The sequence below is a fragment of the Mobula birostris genome, chromosome 4 (genome assembly GCF_030028105.1).
Source record: "Mobula birostris isolate sMobBir1 chromosome 4, sMobBir1.hap1, whole genome shotgun sequence".
NCBI classification, from domain to species: Eukaryota; Metazoa; Chordata; class Chondrichthyes; order Myliobatiformes; family Myliobatidae; genus Mobula; species Mobula birostris.
The window spans coordinates 95240855-95261741 of record NC_092373.1 but is presented as its reverse complement, the minus strand read 5'-3'; the positions used below and the strand labels follow the sequence as shown (position 1 = coordinate 95261741).

General features: G+C 42.5%; 1 protein-coding gene across 2 annotated transcripts in view; it reads left to right on the top strand.

The window, feature by feature from the left end:
- Positions 1–3873: 3873 nt before the first annotated feature.
- The window catches only part of thap4 (THAP domain containing 4), a 56895-nt gene continuing 39881 nt past the window's right edge, over positions 3874–20887 (top strand). The window contains exons 1-2 of one of the 2 annotated variants that reach the window (XM_072255812.1): positions 3874–4210; positions 20554–20707. In XM_072255812.1, the coding sequence (XP_072111913.1) occupies positions 4186–4210; positions 20554–20707 (179 nt within the window). In that variant the 5' untranslated portion in view covers positions 3874–4185. The remainder of the gene's footprint in view (positions 4211–20553; positions 20708–20887) is intronic. The other variant, XM_072255811.1, reaches the window with a different exon arrangement.

Sequence of the window (20887 nt, the reverse complement as noted above, 5' to 3'; positions counted from 1 at the left end):
GCACATTTATCTTGAAATAAGAATGGCACTGTTACTTTCCAAATCACTCCCTTTATCAATGTAGTGTTGTGTGACATTGAATAGAACTGGCTATTCAAGGCACTTCTGAAAGACCCGTAGAATCCTTTTAGACCAATGATAAGTTATCATTGAAGGATCCTCTTGTAGGTTTGTTAAGGTCTCTGCACTATTTTGAAGAAAGAGCTTACAGATATGCTTCTATAACTTACAGATGACCCCAAGTGTATTGGTCTAGCTGAAGGTGTGGCCTCACTTTTCAACTCCTAAAATCTCATTAGCAAATTCTTTTCTACCCTTCTTCCAAAGTGAGGAACTTATAAAAGAGTGAAAAGAAGTACTGGGAATTTTTCAGCAGTGTATTTTCATGGAAATAAAATTTCTGAAATGTAATAGTGATTTCTTTGTGATTATGACACTGGGTTTAAATATTAAATTGTCAGTGTGACCAAACTTAATGCTTGTTTTCAGATTTGGAGGTCAGGGTGGTTGGCACTTTGGATCTATCCTAAGAGTTAGAATCAGGTTTAAAATCACCGGCATACGCTGTGAAATTTGTTAAGTTAACGGCATCAGTACAATGAAATATATGCTAAATATGGAAAAAAACTGAATTACAGTAATATATATAATATGTCTATTAAATAGTTGTTTAAGAAAAAGTAGTGAGGTAGTGTTCATGGGTTCAATGTCCATTTAGAAATCGGATGGCAGAGGGGAAGAAGCTGTTCCTGAATCTTTGCATGTGTGCCTTCAGGCTCCTGATGGTAACAGTGAGAAGAAGTGGGTTGCTGGGTGGTGCAGTTTGTTGGGCCGGGAGGACCTGTTCCGTACAGTATCTCTGAGTAATTCAATAGTGTCATAAAAAGAGGCCTCTTGGCCCAGCACCTTCACTAACCACGAACCACCCAGTCACACAATCCTACATTCCCGTGTAAGCTCTCTCCATATCCTTATCCACTCAGTCCCAGGTTCTACCACTCACCTGAACTATAAGGGCAATTTATTGTAGTTAATTTTCCTACCAATCGCATATTTGGATTGTGAGAGGAAGTCCATGCAGTCACAGAGAGAATATGCAAACTCCACGCAGACAGCGTCTGAGATCAGGATTGAATCTGGATCGTCAGTGTTTTGAGCAAATGGCTTACCAACTGTGCATTGTGATGAGACAAGATGTGGCAAAATGCAACCATCATAATCTTTGATTATCAGTAATTAATACCACAGTTAGCCATTTGCACGATGCATTTAGGGTACTGTTGCTGATCAACCTAGTGAAAGCACGGTACAGGTCCACCAGCTCATGATATCCCGTTGACCTCTTAGTCTACTCCAAGCTCATTCTAATGCTTCTGTCCCACATAGCCCTTCATTTCTTTTTATCTGTGTGGCTATCTAGGAGTCTAAAGGTCAAAGTAAAATTTATTATCAGAGTACAACATACATGTCTCCACATACAACCCTGAGAACCTTTTTCCTGTGGGCATACTCAGCAAATTGAGAGAATAGTAACTAAACAGGATCGATGAAACAGCAAGAACATAGAAGACAACAAACTACAAATACAGATATAAATAAATAGCAATAAATAACGAAAGCAGGAAATAACATTTCTCTTAAATGTCTCTAACGTATCTCCTCTACCACCAACCCTCGCAATGTGTTCCACACACCTGCTACTCTACCTTGATATCCTGCCTATTACACTTTCCTCCAATCACCTTAAAATCATGCCCTAGAGTATTAACCATCTCTGCGATCCACTATCAATGCCTCTTATCAACATATACACCACCAGCAACTCTCATCCTCTGCATCCCTAAAACCGCCACAGCCTTTCTATAATAACATGACCAGAACTGAACATGATACTACCAAGAAAGGTTTAACTGGAGTTTTTAAAAGCTGCATAGTTCTTGAACTCAATCCCCCGACTAATGTTTTCTTAACCACGCTATCAACTTGTGTGCAACTTTGAGGGTTTTTAGGATGTGAACCCCAAGATCCCTCTGTTCCTCCACAGTGTTAAGAACCCTGCCATTAACCCTGTGTTCTGCCTTCAAGATCAACTTTCCAAAATGTAACACTTCACGCTTTTTGGGATGGAACTCCGTCTGCCACTTCTCAGCCCAGCTCTGCATCCTATCAATGTTCCATTGTAACCTACGACTATCTTCTACTCTATCCAGAACATCACCAATCTTCGTGAAAACTTACTAATCCACCCCTTCACTTCCTCATCCAAGTCATTTATAAAATCACAAAGATCAGGGCTTCCAGAACAGATCCCTGCGGATACCACCGGTCATTGACCTCCAGCCTCCAGGCAGAAGGTGCTGTAACTACTACCCTCTGCCTTTGTGGGCAAGACAATTCTGAATCCACACAACCAAGTTTCCCTAGATCCCATGCCTCCTAACTTTCTGAGTGAGTCTGTTATAAGGAACCTTGTCGAGTGACTGGCTTAAATCCACCTGCACTGCTCTACCTTCATCAGTTGTGCTTGCAGTCTCTAAAATCTCCTTCTGGCTCTTGAGGCATGAATTGCTCCTCAGAGAGCCGTGCTGATTATCCTCAATAAGATGATGCTTCTCCAAGTGCTCGGAAATCCTGTTCCTAAGAATTCTCTCTATTATTGTGCGCACCACCGACATAAGATTCATTGGTCTATAAATCCCAGGATTATCCCCATTTTTTATTGTAAAAATGAATAACATTTGCCACCCTCCAACTTCTACTACTCCTACAGGATACTATTCCTGTGGCCAGCGAAGACACAAAAATCATCACCAAAGGTACAGTGTTCTCTTTGCTTGCTTCCAGTAGTAACTTGGGATATAACCCATCCAGCCCCAGGGACTTATCTATCCTCATGTTTTTCGAAAGTTCCAGCACTTTCTTCCAGCATATTTTACAACATCTGCAATGGTCAAGGGCACAATAGTGGGATTAGGTTTTTCTCATCTACCTGCTTAATGTTCCGATACTCTGGACAGGTAACTTGAATTTGTGATTATGCCTGTGGATCACTTTGACCTGCAATCTGAGTTCTTGGGATTAATGACTTGCCCAAGCTTGAAAGAATGTACACTCTGGCAGATTGTACCTTATTTATTTCAGCACCAAGTCACGATGATGAAAAGTACCTTTGTGTTTAGATTTCTGGTCCAGCAACACAAAGTAGCCCTTGGCCTGTATCGAATGGTATATCAGGGAGGCCAAGATGAGCCAAAAGAGCTGATTCAGTTTTGACACTGTAATTACCATGTATTTGAGTTCAGACTAGAATGCAAAGAACTTCCCAAGGCTTTGTATCATAGTATAGAAGCACCCTCTCAGCCTGAAGTGACCATCAAGCACACATTTACACTTAGTCCATTTTGTTCTATCTATATTCTCACCAACTCCCCCAGATTCTACCACTCACACTGGGGGTACTTTATAAACATGAAGCCCTTTGGGATGCGGGAAGAAATTGGAGTGGTGATGGGTTGGTGTTGGAAACGTCCAAATTTCACGCAAGCGGCTCTAGAGGTACGATCGAACCCAGATCACTGGAGCTTCAAGGTAACAGCTGGGATTCCAGAAGACTTTTTAGCATTGTATCATTTATCAACTCTGTTTTGTTACTTGAGATTTTTGCTACCACCACATCATTTGATTGAAGATTTAGATACACTGTGTGCCTCCAGTTGGAGGTGCACGTTTACTGCTGAAAGGAACGAAATAAAACTATTATACAGATGTGTATTGTGCTGTCATAACACAAGAGGTTCTGTATAGACACTGGAAATCCAGTCCAGCTGAAAACTCTCGGCCCGAAATGTTAACTATTTATTACCCTCCACGCCTCAGCCTGACCTGCTGAGTTCCTCCAGCATTTTGTGCGTGTTGCTAGTTCTCTCGCACCTATTACATTCAGCTGTTCGCTGCAAATGAGATTCATTGACGCTCTCCCGCTCCGTTACAAAGTGGTGGAGCTCTTGCAGCCCTGCGCTGCCAACCGCCGTAAAACAAGATACAGAGACAGCCCTGCGCTGCATCGTGAGGGTGGTGAATTCGTGTTCCTGAAGGTGGGGAAGGGCAGGGAGCAGCGCGGAGGATCGAGACCGGGACTGGGACGGGCAGATCGATGCCGACAGGTGTTGCCACGGCTCGGCGGACATGGCTGACAACGTGGCAGAAGCAGGTAAACAGACAAATAGGCCGGTGACTTGGTTCCCCCGCTTTCGGATTTATTCTGCTACTTTTCTCATAGGTTTCCCGCGGTCTCAGTGTTCAAGGGCCGGATGTCGCCCACCTTTTTCTCGGGGCCTGTGGGCAAATCGCCCCTGAGCCGCGGGGCAGGGGGTGCTGAGTGAGGAGTGGGTTAAACGGCGGATGGGGCCGAGTGCAGGGAGACTGGGTAGAATTAGGTTATGGTTGCGGATAGAGAATGTGATCACAGAGGGGAGGAGGAGTTGTGGATGTCAGGGGTTGCGTGGGCTGTCTGTCTGTCTGTATCTTGTTTTACGGCGGTTGGCATCCAGCTGAATGGTGCATTACCGCCACCCTCTGCTCCAGAATGTGCACTAGACATACATTCTAAATCCACACACACACACACACCTACACTTCACCCTCCCATCTTTGACCATCCTAGTATCCTATTCCTGTTTATTCGTCATATTCTATAAAAAACCCCTGTACCCCTTAAAAATGCTAAAAATACCTGGACTTGTGCTCTCTCACCCATGCCCAGCAACCCTTTTAAAATGGGGAGTAAAAACAGATTGTGCGGAATGAGGGAATGAACCCAATCCTTTTTTATAGGCAAGACTAGCTTTAAATTCATCCATTTTACTTAAGTAGCCTGGATGTTTGCCAGGAGTATGCTGGCAAGGAGGGACTTGGAAACAGCACTACTTGTTTCATCTGCAGACCAGCTCTACTACCATGCTTCCTGGTTGAGTGGCTGAGATTCAGCTGGGAGTATAACATTGTTGGAGGTGTTACGTACCCTGTAACTGGGTTGCCAAACCAGCAGAAATGGATCACTCAGTTGGAGTCTGGATTACTAGAACTAAGAAAGTTTTATTAAAGAAGCAAGCAACACAGTACTCTAATCAAAAGGATAATAAATGCAACAGTTCAGCAATGATAAACACACATGTACACAGAATTAAGATAACAGGGTCAATCAAGCTCTGTCGTTGTCTAGGGGTAAATGACCAGTTTCAAAGTGACGCAAAGTTCAGTTCAATTTAGTTCAGTTCAGTTCGCAGTAATCGCTGCTGTGGGAGATGGACAGTGTGGGGGGAAGGAGAGAGAGAGCAAAACGAATGAATATTCAAACGGCTTCCACACAGACCTTTGCAGTCAGCTTTCGGGCGAGCCCTTTGTGATGTCATCTGAGGTCACCGACCGTGACCCCTCCGTTTCCAGATACGATCGTTTCTCTGTGGTGAACCTGGCACCCAGGCAAGGGTGGACACACACCAGGTTCCCGCCGATCATGCCTTTCCACCCTGTGCGTCTATGGCTTGTCCCACGACCAGCCGTACAAAACTTCCCAGCGACTTGTGGGAGACGCACCGCTTCCAGGGTCTCGTTACCTCGGAGTGTCATGTGTGTCTTGCCTTAGCGAACCTGTCCCTTTTTATCCCCCTGCTGGGGTATCGCCTGTCCATCACTTCAAACAGTTCAGGGTTCAAAGGGGGAGCCGATCTTGACAGCTCTCCTTCCGTTAAACTCTCCCGTCCCTTCATTAACATCTCCAAATGCTGCTCCATTGCTTTCCTTATCTCTTTTTCTCCTGAAGACAGGTGGCAGACCAACTGCTGATCCCACTGGTGCCAGCACAGGCCAGCTAACATCTTAATCTATGTGTATTCTTGTCACAGAGGTGACATCAATTACATGTATTTTACATTTATGGGCATGAGAATGGCATTATTAGATGGTCAGGTCCAGGTGCATTACAGATTCATTAGGTATAGGAGGTACCCAATAAAGTGGTCACTGAATGTATTTCTGCAGTTCCTGTCTTTAGTATTGAAAACATAATTGTATTTTCATTTTGCACCTTGCGTAAGTGTGAATGAAAATTGTCTTAGCTGCTATAATAGTTCAGTATACGTACAATTATAAAATCTAAGGATCTATAAAGCCATTGAAAGTTGCATGTTTTATTTCACCCTCCTCCTCTTTGTCTGAGTAAATACATTGATTTCATGTTCCGACCATTTGAGTCTGAAAAATAATTAAAATTAGTGAGTTCCTTAATTATGGGTACCAACTTAAACTAGGTTTGCTGACGCTGTGTTTTTGTGCTTGTTTTTTTTATCGTGTTATTAGATGGAAAGTGAAAAATTTTACTAGTTTCCCTTTCTTCATAACCTTATTAGGATGGTCTTATTAAGGAATTTAATGTAAAGGGACCCTTAGGCAGTGATTATAATATGATTAAATTCATACTGTAATTTGAGAGGGAGAAGCATAAGTCACATGTATCAGTATCGCAACGGAATAAAGGGAATTACAGAGGCATGAGAGAGGAGCTTGTCCAGGTGGATTGGAGGAGGATACTGGTGGGGATGATGGTAGAACAGAGGTGGCTGAAGTTTCTGGGAATAGTTCACAACGCACAGGATGGACGTGTCCCACAGAAGCTGTTCTCAGATGGCAGGGGTAGGCAACTGTGGCTGACAAGGGAAGTTAGGACTGCCAAGGAAAGGGCATATGAAGTAGCAAAAGTGAGTGGGAAGTTGGATGATTGGGAAGCTTTTAAAATCCAACAAAAGGCAACTAAAAAACTATAAGAAAAGATGAAATATGAGGGCAAACTAGCCAATAATATAAAGCAGGATACTAAATTTTTTTTTCAGTTATATAAAGAGTAAAAGGGAGATGAGAGTCGATGGTGGACCACTGGAAAATGATGCTGGTGAGGTAGTAATGGGGGACAAAGAAATGGCAGATGACCTTGATGGGTCTTTACCATAGAAGACACAAGCATTGTGCCAGAGGTCCTTGACTGTCAGGGAGCAGGAGTGAGTGTCATTGCTATTACAAAGGAAAAATTACTAGGCATACTCAAAGGTCTTAAGCTGTATAAGTCACCTGGGCTGGATGGACTACATGCCAGAGCCCTGAGAGAGGTTGCTGAAGAGATAATGGATGCATTGGTTGTGATCTTTCAAGAATCGCTTAATTCTGGCATGGTCCAGGAGGACTGGAAGATTGCAAATGTCACTCTACTCTTTATAGTCATAGTCATACTTTATTGATCCCGGGGGAAATTGGTTTTCGTTACAGTTGCACCATACATAATTAAATAGTAATAAAACCATAAATAGTAATATGTAAATTATGCCAGGAAGTAAGTCCAGGACCAGCCTATTGGCTCAGGGTGTCTGACCCTCCAAGGGAGGAGTTGTAAAGTTTGATGGCCACAGGCAGGAGTGACTTCCTGTGACGCTCTGTGTTGGATCTTGGTGGAATGAGTCTCTGGCTGAATGTACTCCTGTGCCCAACCAGTACATTATGTAGTGGATGGGAGACATTGTCCAAGATGGCATGCAACTTGGACAGCATCCTCTTTTCAGACACCACCGTCAGAGAGTCCAGTTCCATCCCCACAACATCACTGGCCTAACGAATGAGTTTGTTGATTCTGTTGGTGTCTGCTACCCTCAGCCTGCTGCCCCAGCACACAACAGCAAACATGATTGCACTGGCCACCACAGAGTTGTAGAACATCCTCAGCATCGTCCGGCAGATGTTAAAGGACCTCAGTCTCCTCAGGAAATAGAGACGGCTCTGACCCTTCTTGTAGACAGCCTCAGTGTTCTTTGACCAGTCCAGTTTATTGTCAATTCGTATCCCCAGGTATGTGTAATCCTCCACCATGTCCACACTGACCCCCTGGATGGAAACAGGGGTCACCTGTACCTTAGCTCTCTTCAGGTCTACCAACAGCTCCTTAGTCTTTTTCACATTAAGCTGCAGATAATTCTGCTCACACCATGTGACAAAGTTTCCTACCGTAGCCCTGTACTTGGTCTCATCTCCCTTGCTGATGCATCCAACTATGGCAGAGTCATCTGAAGACTTCTGAAGATGACAAGACTCTGTGCAGTAGTTGAAGTCCGAGGTGTAAATGGTGAAGAGAAAGGGAGACAAGACAGTCCCCTGTGGAGCCCCTTTAAGAAGGGAGGAAGGCAAAAGAAAGGAAATTATAGGCCAGTTAGCTTAACCTCAGTGGTTGGGAAAGTGTTGAAATCTATTATTAAGGATGAGGTTTCAGGGTACTTGGAGACTAATGATAAAATAAGTCAAAGTCAGCATGGTTTCTGTAAAGGGAAATCTTGCCTGACAAATCTGTTGAGTTCTTCAAGTAAGTAACAAGCAGGGTGGACAAAGGAGAGGCAGTGGATGTCATTTACTAGGATTTTCAGAAGGCATTTGATAAGATGCCACATATGAGGGGCTGCTTAACAAGATAAAATCCAATGGCTTTACAGGAAAGATACTGGCATGGATGGAGGAATGGCTGACAGGCAGGAGGCAGTGATTGAGAATGAATGGGGCCTTTTCTGGTAGGCTGCTGGTGATCAGTGGTGTTCCTCAGGGGTCAGTATTGGGACCACTGCTTTTCACATTGTTTGTCAATAATTTGGATAGTGGAATTGATGGCTTTATGGCAAAATTTGCAGATGATACAAAGATGAGTGGAGGGGTAGACAGTGCTGAGGAAGCAATGCAATTGCAGCAGGACAGACAAATTGGAAGAATGGGCAAAAAGTGGCAGGTGGAATATAGTGTTGGCAAATATACGATAATGCATTTTGGTTAAAGGAACAATAGTGTGGACTATTATTTAAATGGGGAGAAGATTCAAACATCAGAGGTGCAGAGGGACTTAGAAGTCTTCGTTCAAGACTTCCAGAAGGTTAATTTACAGATTGAGTCTGTGTTAAAGAAGGCATATGCAATGTTGGCATTTATTTAAAGGTGAATAGAATGTAAAAGCAAGGAAATAATGCTGAGGCTGTATAAGACACTAGTCAGGCTGCACTTGGAGTACTGTAAACAGTTTTGGGTCCCGTATCTCAGAAAGGATGTGGTTGTCATAGGAGAGAGTTAGGGGAGGTTCATAAGGATGATTCAGGGAATAAAGGGGTTAATATATGAGGAGCATTTGGCAGCTTTGGGCCTGTACTCACTGGAATTTAGAAGAATGCATGGGGATCTCATTGAAACCTCGTCATGGCTATCCCTCGAGGTCGAGGATGATGGTCTTCGTTCTGAAGAAGTGGCCCACAGAGTGAAGACACCTGTGCGTGTATTTGTTTAACGTGTACTTGATGTTGCACTCCAAGAAGCACACGATACTTCACAAATCAACAAACTGATTCCAATGGCATGGAAACCACGACGATTGGAGCTGATGGATTTGTTGCAGCCTTCATCCGCCTTCACAGCCGTTGAGTTCGAAGTAATTTCATCCGCCTGTTCCACCGTTGAGATCTTAGTTGGATTGTTCTTTGTCAGGAACCTCACCCTCGACCTTACCGCCATGGGTGACCCAACCAGGAGCATGGCTCCAGACAGCATCGCTCTCGGGATCACAGGACCACACAAGCTTCTCCACCATGACAAGGTGACAATCCACGGAGAAGCTTGAAACCTACCAAATGTTGAAAAGAACTAGATAGCATGGATGTGGAGAGGATGTTTCCTATGGTGGGGGTATCCAGAACTAGAAGGCACAACCTCAAAGTTGAAGGGTGACCTTTTAGAACAGAGGTAAGGAGGAATTTTTTAGCCAGGGAGTACTGAATATCTGCCACAGACTGCAGTGGAGGCCAAGTCCGTACGTATATTTAAGGCAGAAGTTGATAGTTTCCTGATCAAAGGATATGGCAAGCAAGCAGGTGTATGGAGTTGAGTGGGATCTGGGATCAGCCATGATGGAATAGCAGAGCAGACTTGATGGGCTGAATGGCCTAATTCTGCTCCTATGTCTTATAGTTTTATTCGTGGTGAGCTCCTGAGCTTGGGTGAGATCGTGATACACTGGCTCATTGCAAATAAAACATTAGGTCTTAGCACTTTATCTAGAGTCCATCTATCTGACCTGATTATAGATGATAGCATCAGTTCTGGAATCGAAAAATTAAAGCCCTTTGGTTTAGGTTCAGTTTAGTCATGGTCAGGACACGTTTTACTTGTACATCTAGCATGATCTCTAACTTATTAATTATCTTTGACAAAAGTGAATGGTGAATTACATCACAATTAAGATTTGAGCAACACTGAGGAGCCCTTGTGTTGTCAGAGATGCTGTGTTTTAGAGAAGATGAAGCCTCAACACTAATCTCTTGGGCATAAAAGATCATGCATTACTGTTTCCAACAACAAAGCATTTCTTCCTGGAAAACTGGCCAGAAGTTATCCTGCATACCAGAATGGGTTACCAAATAATTATCCCATTGTCTTTGTGTAAAGTTCAGTTGGTGTGTTTACTCGGCTACACAGTGACATTACTTCAAAAAGACCCTTAATGTCTGTAAGGCCCTTTGAAATATTTCTCAAGGGATATGACATAAATGCAAATCTTTTTCTTTGTGTATGCCTCTCTGCTCACTCCTGTTCACCTCTCTCCCCTATTAACTGATTTGTCTTTGCTCTGCTCACCTCTGCTGGTTATTTCCTCGCCCATGTTTAATTCAGCCACTTTTTTAAACTTGCTGCCAATCAGGCAGTAAGTAGAAGGGTAAATGTTGGAATCACAACAAAGGTCCTTCAAGATGCAGACCCTGGCTAGGAATGTTAATGCCACAAGGTCAAGAGTGCATTTGCACTTTGGTGGGCTACCTGTATCTGCAGACAACCACTTCTCTCTGTTGTTAACCTTGAGAGCCTAATCTGATTAACGGTGCAGCTGTGAAAGTACACTGTAGGGGGCAATAGTAAGATGCCAAAGTGGCAGTTCCTGTGTAGACAAAAATTTGGATTACTTTGTTGTGTAATGTGTCATATGACATGCATTGTATGACGTTTCAGATTTTTAAAGAAATTTCTGAAAGCATTAACTTGACTAAACAACACACATAAAAGTTGCTGGTGAACGCAGCAGGCCAGGCAGTGTCTCTAGGAAGGGGTACAGTCGACCCTCTCATTTTCAAATCTCTTACTTGCTCTTCCTTCAGTTAGTCCTGACGAAGGGTCGCAGCTGTACCTCTTCCTAGAGACACTGCCTGGCCTGCTGTGTTCACCAGCAACTTTGATGTGTGTTGCTTGAAATTCCAGCATCTGTAGATTTCCTCGTGTTTGTGTTTTTAAACTTGACTAAACATTGCTATTGCAGAGATAATTTCTCAGTCTCCTGTTATTGCTGTTGGTTATACATTTCAGACTGCTCCCATGAGAAAATGAACTGTTTGTGATTAGATCAAAATCTACTGGTGCAACGTATGCCATAAATACTTTTAATTTCAAAAATATACTTTATCAATCTGTACAGTCTGGACATGTCTGTCCTTTGCTTCAATTGTTATGTCACTCAGATTGCCTCCTTAGTGCAGCTGTGAGGCATTTGGGAGACTGTTACATAACCCAGCCCTTGGTGCCCAGTATCAGCATGACCCTGAGCGGTGGTCCTTCCCCACTGAGCCAATGTAGTGGGTGCACCGAATGTCATTATTCCTGCACTCTGAAATGTGGCATTCAGCAGCATTTGTTTGCAGGCCTCTCTTTGCACTGGAAGACTCAACAGGTTTGGGGCAGACCAAAGTACATCTTTCACTGAGTTGATGACCTTTCAGCAACAGTTGATGTTTGTCTTGATGTGCACTGCTGTAAACAGCCCACAGATCAGAGTCCTCCAATACCTCCCACTGTGCAGCTGGCCAGGACAAACTTCAGTAACAATCCTTTGAATCCCTCTTGGCAAATGCACAGAACAAGAGAAGGTGGACCAGCATCTGATCAACACCACAGCCATTCAGGAGCAGCATGCAATGGGAATAAGGCTCTGGCTGTGCAGGAAGGATCTGTCTGACCAAGAATTGCCCTCTCAATGCTGGCATAGATTAAATCAGGTGTTCCCAACCTTTTTGATGCCATGGAGCTTTACTATTAACCAAGGGGTCTGTGGACCCCGGGTTTGGAATCACTAGATTAAATGATTAAACAATACACCCTATCCTCATTATATGCGTCTTCAGACAATGCAGATTCACAGTTATGCGAGGAACCTATTTCTACCGACGTCTCATTATATACATCCAAAACTCACAGTTATGCGAGGAGCACCGCTTTCCCGCCAATACAAGTCAGGTGCACGCGCCTCACAGTCTCACTCCCGCCAGTCTCACATTGGTTTTGGCAAGGTATGGATGCGCGATCTTAAACTTCTGTTGGTTTTACCTACGGTGCAGTGATTTTGCACTTGAAATATTTAACTATGCCTCCTAAGCGTCTGATGTCATGTCCTGGGTCGTCAGCCGAGCGGCAGAAAACTGCTTTAACACTTGAAAAAAAGTTGGAAATTATAAACAGCGCGGCATCAACTGAAGGTAACAGCTCTGGGACACTACTGCAGGGAACAGAATCTTGCCTTTAAAGTTCTTTTGTTGCTTGACAGTGCACCAGCCCATCCTAAACGTTTGGACTGCATTCATCCTAATATAGTGCGTTTCCTGCTGCTTAACACAACATCGCTGATTCAACCACTCGACCAAGGTGTAATCCACATTCAAGGCGTGCGTATTTTTTTATGGTGAACTATCTCTCAGATGCTGCAAGCAACAGACCATTTTGAAAATCCCGGGAGTTTACCAACGGTGAGGGAATGGTGGAAGTCGGAACACTTGGCACAAATGGCGATGGGCATGGACCCAAGTTTAGAACGGAGTCAGTATTTCAGTCGTTCCCTTCTTCCCTACAAGCAAATTTAAAACAAAATGCTGCCAAGCAAACAACCCTCACCACTTTATTCAAATCGGTAACACCTTCTGCTGCCGGCAGTTCTAAGTGTTCTGTGAGTCTTCCTTCACCCCTTGCTGTGCTTGATATGATCCTGACGACCACAACCATCCACCTTATCTATGTAAAGCTGCCCGACACCACAACAACCACTCATCTCCCGGAGTGAACACACCTGCCACTGTTGGTGAGTACTGTACACCCTCGGATGATAACTTTCTATCATTTATTACATTGAATATTACCTTAAATTGATGAAATATAATACAAATGTTGTCTTGTGGTACTGCTTTTGTGTTGTATTGGTATGAAAATGTGAATAAATTACAGATAAAACATATTTAGGAAGCCCTCTAGAACGCATCCCTATTTTCTCCATTAAGTAATTGTTCACATTATGCAATTTCACATTATGTGTCAACTTTGAGGAACGTATCCCCCGCATATAACGAGGATAGGGTGTATACTTTTCCTTGCTCAGTGGTGCAAGCAAAAATTGAGGGGCCTGTGGGATACTGTGTCTCAGAAAGGATGAACCCTGAACTCTGCTCCTGGACATTAAAAAATCCTTGGTTACTACTTCCAACAATAAAACATTGATTCCCAGTAAATTAGCCAGAATTTATCCTGCAGTACCAGACCAGGTTACCTGGTGATTATCCCATTGTCTTTATGTAAAATGTAGTTGGATTGTTTATTCTAAAAATCTAAATTGAATGATAATTTATAAAAATTGCCAATTTCTATGACTATGGCATCTTGTTCAATTTGGGCATTTGGCAATAGTCTGAATTGACTTCATTACATGTGTTTTCTGCAAGTATGTAGTTTTGTCTTAACATACTTTGTCAAAACACTGCAGATGCTAGAATTCTGAAACAGAAAAAAATGCTTGAAATGCTTTGGTCAGGTAGCACTTGTTGAGAGAGATCTGGAATTGACAGTTTCCTGGGAATTGAAAGGTCAGATTTTTTTTATTTGAGAAACCTGGTGGGGTGAGCCTGGCAGTAGAGAACAAATACAAATGTGTAATGGAAAGACCTGTTGTAACTTCAAAAGAATGCATGTATCAGTAAATTATAGAACGCTGCCACCAAAAAGACAATTTCCCCTATTGGTTCTGAGCTCTTTTTCAATAAAACTGAGATTTTACCAGGTACAACCCAGGGTCCTGTTAGTCTGGAAGCTTGCGACTTCATTTGCATCACCCTGAGATCCCAGGTCAATGCAAAGGAATCTATGCCCATTGAATAATGAACCAGTACTTGTGCTGCTTGATTGGTTTCTAGGACAACTCTCCCAGTGCTGTCTTACCAAAGGAATGAATGACTTTTCCAGTCTTCTCTCTGTATCCTTGGGCAAGCAGATGCTGTTTTCTTGTACTTGGTTTTGCATTACAGTGCATTGGCTCATAATTACAGTAAAAAGTAATCTTGTTGTTTTACGTGTGAGTTGAGGGAAATGCATGCCTAGAGAGCTTGGGGATTGTTTCTGCAAGGGAATGTGTTTGTCACCATTGGTAGGAATGTTGCCTTAATGACAACTGTGGGGATAATATATCAAGTAAGCTCTGGAAATCAATAGCAGTGGCATTTCCCTAAAGTGTAGGCCATGATGTTACAAACGAATGAAGATACCAAAACTGTTTTAAGGTGTGTAGAGGAGCAAACTACAGCAGCACTAGGTATACCTAAATGTGACAAATCGATATGTGAAGCTACAAAGCAGGATTGCATGTATGCTATTCAATGGAAGCAGCATGCTTTAACAAACTATGTGATTTGAATCAAGTGTAATTATTATTCAGCCATACATGGATACAACAATGGAACAAAACAGCATTCCTCTGGAGCTGGTGCAAAACATACACAGCACATTCAAAATAGCAAGCAAAAAGAAATTATACAAAAAAAAACGTGTATTGTCAGAGATCCTGAGAGACATGTTACACAAATTGATGGTACATTTCCTGGTGATCCAGCCTGTTATTCCACTGATCAAACACTAGAGGGCAGCACCAATGGGAGAGGCCAGCCCCCAACCGAGCATGGATGCCACGCTACACTTTGGTGTCTCTTCACCTGGACTGCTGCAGCAGGCAAGCCCGTGGCTTGAGGTCTAGAGCTCACTACAGCCAAGGCTATGCAACACCCATGCCACCTGTGTCACCACCAAACAAGGGAAGCGGCCTGCAGTGTCTTACGTTATCAATGTCCAACAGGGTCTTGCAATCACAAGAGAAACATCCAAGGCAATTACCCACAGATCAGGTCAAAGCTCTGCATTTCTGCCCCATTCAGATGTGAATGGTGGGCAATTAAAATCAGTAATGGGGGGAGGAGAGAAGGAGGGTCTGATTTTTTTTTTTGATGGAGGTCAATGTATGTGGAAAATACCTGGAAGACTCTGCACCAATGCAGAAATTACAAATTGGTGTGACAGTGGGGATCCTGTCTAGACATCCCCACCATTTATAGAAGATAATTTTCACATTTGTGTGATATAAGACATAGGAGCAGAATTAGGCCACCCGGCCCATTGAGTCTACTCTGCCATTTCATCATGGCTGTTCCATTTCCCTCTCCTGCCTTCTCCCCGTAATTTTCATGCCCTGACTAACCAAGAACCTATCAACCTCCACTTTAAGTACATCCTGTATGAGCCATGCATCAGTTTTCTATCTGCATTGTATTCTGTGTTGTGTGTTTATTATGTATGTTATGGTAACTAGTCTTGTGAGTAGGGGGAAGTCGTAAAAGCAAAGGGAATAAGTTACATATTTGTTTTTTATTCTGGGCAGTTTAGTTTGGAGTTGAGGACCGAAAAGGGTCATATCTTTTGGTGACCGCTTAATTTGCACTTCATTGTGCTTAATTGAATTATTTCAAGATTATTTGTTTTGCTGGTTGCTAATAAAGTATCAAATACATTTCTTCGACTTTGTGGAACATCATTACTAGATTGATCGGAGGTTGTGTTATACAAGGATAACAGCCCATGGGAACCACCAGCAGCGGCATTGGTTTGTTAGAATAGTTGCTACATTCTGTCAACAAAAGATTTCGACAGTTATTTGAAGCGAACATCAGCGAAGATGTGTCGTTAGATGCTTGTGGCAAGTAATTACCGTTTGTTGCTTCGTGCGGTGTGTTTGGGCTTGAAACATTGTTTGGAATGGTCATCACGGACCGTAAGCTCTATCTTTGGTGTTTGCCTAAGAGTTCGGAGCTTGGTTCTGTTGAAATCCTGAAATACTTCGAGTGCTGACATTTGAAGTGAATGCCGTTGTTTTCTCTGGTTCGTGCACTTAAAAAAAACATGAGTCAAGCTGGAAACAGTGACCTTGAAGTAAATACTAAAAGAGAAATTAAACTTACCGGGAAAACTTTGGCGACTAGAATTGACAGCATTTGAAAGGACTATAATAGTTTTAAGCTTAAATATTTAATACCATTAATTAGAAGTCTTTTACAGCTAGTGTAATCTCATTTGGATGATTTGAAAAATCTTTGTGAAGATGGTGCTAAGCAACATTACTTGCTGTTGTCTTTAATGCCAATCTCAGAGCAAGATAAACAAACTGAAAGCTTTGCAAATATTGATACGCTTATTAGTACAATCACAGCAGAGGCTGAACAATGGTTGAAACAAATATGGGATATTGAAGGGCAAATTGCTAGAGGAAATGAAAAATAAAGCCACAGGGCATGCTGTGGCTAGGTATAAAAGTGATTTTCAGGATGACATGCAGCCTAAAGGCAGAGCATCTAATGTGCATGCAGCAAGTTCTATTGCTAGCAGAGTGTCCTGTGCATTTGATACCTCCCCTAAATTCATTAAAAGAGAGGCTCATTTAGCTGCATTATTCGCACAACAACAATTATTGAAAGACAAACGTGCGTTGGAAGAGCAAGACGAGCAGATGGAAGAACAGCTATGGAGAAGGATGGAGCAGCTTAAGTTGCAGGAAGAACTGGCCATAGTTAAAGTGCTAAGGGCTATGTGTGTTAAATATGCTCCAGCAGGACAGTCCTATGGTGCGAGTTCCTGTGTTGACATGGCACAGAGAAAATCCAACATACTCAATGTCAGTGTGGATTCATTTGTTCTTCAAATGTCTATGAACTACGAGTTTGGACCCAGGGGGTAGTTCAGGGTGTTCACTCTCAGCCTGCACTAGGGAGGCTTACTGAACCCATGTCATATGTAATAGCAAAAGGTGCTTCTGAGGACATTAATTTACAGTATGGAAACACGTGTTTCAGACGATTAAAGTCTAAATAATATGCAGGAGGCCATTAGGACACAAAATAAAATAGCAAGCTTAGTGGTGTAGCAACTCATTGCATCTCTGTCTAAAAGTGGGATTTAAAATCTTCAGTTGTGATCCATTGTAGTATCATTCACTTATGAGGGCTTTCAAGAACAGTATTGAAAGCAAGACTGGTGATTATGGTGACTGTCTCTATTTCCTTGAACACTTCACTGAAGGTCACTTAGAAAGACTGTCAAAAGATGCCAGCAGTCCAATCTGGAGGAAGGATATCTAAAGGCCATCTTTTGGTTATGAGCACAAATTTGCATCAGCCTACATGGGAAAAGTTTTTTTTTGGCTGCATATCAAATCAGAAGAATGAAAGCTCTTCAAGACAACATTCTTTTTCTTAGAAGCCATTGTTCTGCATTAGAGATGTTTGGTATATTTGACAGCTGGACAGGCCTATTAATATATTGATTGTTGCAAGGAAGTTACCTTGTATGCTTGGGGATAAATGGAGATGTTTTGCCTTTAAGCTACTAGATAATCACAACCTTGAGGCTACTTTCACCAACCTTGCTGGGTTTATTAAAAACAAGGGAGGATTTCTACACACCCAATGCATGGTAAAATATGGAATATTTCAGCACCTGCAGTAAGCAAGGGGGTGAACTAAACTAAGTCACAAATTTGTTCTGAGGCTAAAGAAAGCAACTTTACCACTACTGACCACAGCGGATCCTTGTGTTCTTGGACACAGCAGTTGCCATATCAAGCAGTGATGCATCTGGTTGCTCTTTATGGTGCATCTGAGATAATTAGTGGGGGTAATTGAGGATATTCTGAACTTCTAGCCTTCTGAGGAAGTAGGGGCAAGACATATTTGTGTACTCTAGATATAGCAACATCTCAGAATAAAATCACTCGGTGTCCACTTTATTAGGTACCTCCTGGTCATGGTCTTCTGTTTGTGTATCCCATCCTCTTCAAGGTTCAACATATTGTGCATTCAGAGATGCTGTTCTGCACACTACTATTGTAATATGTGGTTATTTGAGTTACTGTTGCCGTCCTGTCAGCGTGAACCAGTCTGGCCATTCTCCTCTGACTTCTCTCATCATCAAGGTATTTTCACCTACAGAACTGCCACTCACTGGTGTTTCTCACGCCATTCTCTGTAAACTCTAGAGACTGTTGTTCGTGAAAATCCCAGGAGATCAGCAGTTTCTAAGATACTCAAACCACCCTGTCTTTCACCAAAGTCACTTAGATCACATTTCTTCCCCGTTTTGATGTTTGGTCTGAACAACAAACGAACTTCTTGACCACATCTGCATGCTCTCATGCAATAACATGGTGCCACAGGATTGGCTGATTAGATATTCTCATTAACGAGCAGGTGTGAATAATAAAGTGGCCACTGTGTGTGTGTCGTGAAGTTTGTTGCTTTGTGGCAGCAGTACTGTGCCAGGCATAAAAAAAATTACTACAAAAATACAAAATAGGTGGTACAAATCAGCAACAGTGAGGTGGAAGTAGTGCTCATAGGTTCATGAACCGTTCAGAAATCTAATGGCAGATGAGCCCCTACAACTGGGGTTCTCGATCTGGAGACCACGGACCGCTTGGTTAATGGTAGAGCTCCACGGCATAAAAATGGTTGGGAGACTCAGTTGACTTGCTGTATAACTACTGCAACTTGAATTAATCTTCCCAGAAGAGCTAGAACACTGGCATCCACCCAGCCGTAGGGAAGAATCTCCTCTACCTGAACAAAAGGGCAGCTATCCAGCAGTCATGTGAGTGTAAGGAAAAAAAACAGATTATACGGTGGTAAAGAAGTCAGTAAGCTCAACCTAACTTGAGTTCTGTAGTTGATTGTGGATTTTAAAGTATAGTTTTGCTATTATGAAGTGTTAGTTATATGACATCTTTGACATCCTCTCCCAGTAAAATAGCTTTAGTTCTTCACGTTTAACTTGGTGTTTCTATTCCCTTTTGGAGAGATTGACATAGAGCATTTGAAAGCCTAGGTGAAAAATGCAACATCCAATCATCAAGGCCAATGGGTTCCATGGTTACAGATTATATACTTGTATATGGGGAAGTATAGAAGCAGGATATTCCTTAAGGGCACATGAATGTAAAGTACCCTTGGCATCAAGAACATCTAAGAGGGGCCAAAAATGCAATTGTGACAAGAGCAGGAAATTGATGTTCGAAATATACCGAGAATGGCCAGTTGTTACTGACCAATTTGAAGTTTGAGATATGGGTGGGCAAGAGAATATGCAGACTGAAAATAAATCATGGGATCCAACCAGGAGCTATACTTGATGGGATTAAGTTTGAGAGAATTGATATGCAACTATGATGATTTGTCAAGTTTTTGCCTTGGAGACATGGAGTTGTATGTTATGGAAACAGACACTTCAGCCCAATTTGTTCACCAAGATGGTCCCATTTGTCTGCATTTGACCCATCTCCCCGTAAACCAGGGGTTCCCAACCTTTCTCATGTCATAGACCCTTACCATTAACCAAGAGGTCCATGGACCCAGGTTGGGAGCCCCTGTTCTAAACCTTCATCTTTCTAATGTTGATATTGTCCCTGATCCAAACACTTCCTTGGCAGCTTGTTCCACATATGTATAACCCTCTGCATGAAGATGTAACTTGGGCCCCTTTTTAACCCTTCCCCTCTCACCTTATATCTATGTCCACTAGTTTTTGATTTCCTTTTCCTGAGAAATTGACTGTGTACATTCACTTCCTCTATGAAACTCAATAATATTTATACAGCTCCATAAAGTTACTCCACTCCTGCTCTCCAATGAATAAAGTCCTAGTCTACCCTGTCCTCTGTTCCCTTCAACTATATGCCTCCCCTTTCTGATCATGGAATTACTATTAGAGTTGGGGGGTGGGGGTATTTTCTACCCCTCAACCAACATCACTATAAATGGTCGTGGTACACTTTGCTCAGCACAAACTTGCTGCCCTAGTTCCAAAAGGCAATGGAGGACAAGTGACTGAAAACTGATTGTCCCGCCACTGCCTTGTGGAAGGAGTGATTTAAAAACTGATTGATTGACAGTGATATCAATGGACATGGGGATAAGGTAGGAAATGGTGGTGTGATAGAAAATTATCCGTGTTAATGTTGAATAGTAAACCAGAATTAAGAGGTCAAATGGCCTACTCCTCCTGCTCCTATTAACATTTTTTTTCTATTTTGTTCTTCAGTAATTCATAAAAGGAAAGTCTTCTTACTTTGTTCATTGTTTTGTTTTCCTCCTGTAGTTCATTTGAACCCAGCCATTGAGCCTCTCTCTTGGATGTTGGGTACCTGGATTTCTGACCCTCCTGGAGAAGGTTGCTATCCAACTATCAAACCTTTCAAGTACATGGAGGAAGTCCAAATCACGCATGTTGGTCAACCCATGCTGAATATTTCGTAAGTCAGAATGTCTTTTACAGAGTCATAATGTCAGCTCTGCCCAGTTGCTATTCACTGCAGGAGATTTTGTTATTAAACTTTCATTTCCAGGATTCGAGGGGAGTGCTGATGATACTTTGCACAGAAGATCGGGTGCTACAGTAGCGTAGCGGTTACCGCGATGCTATTATAGCTCAG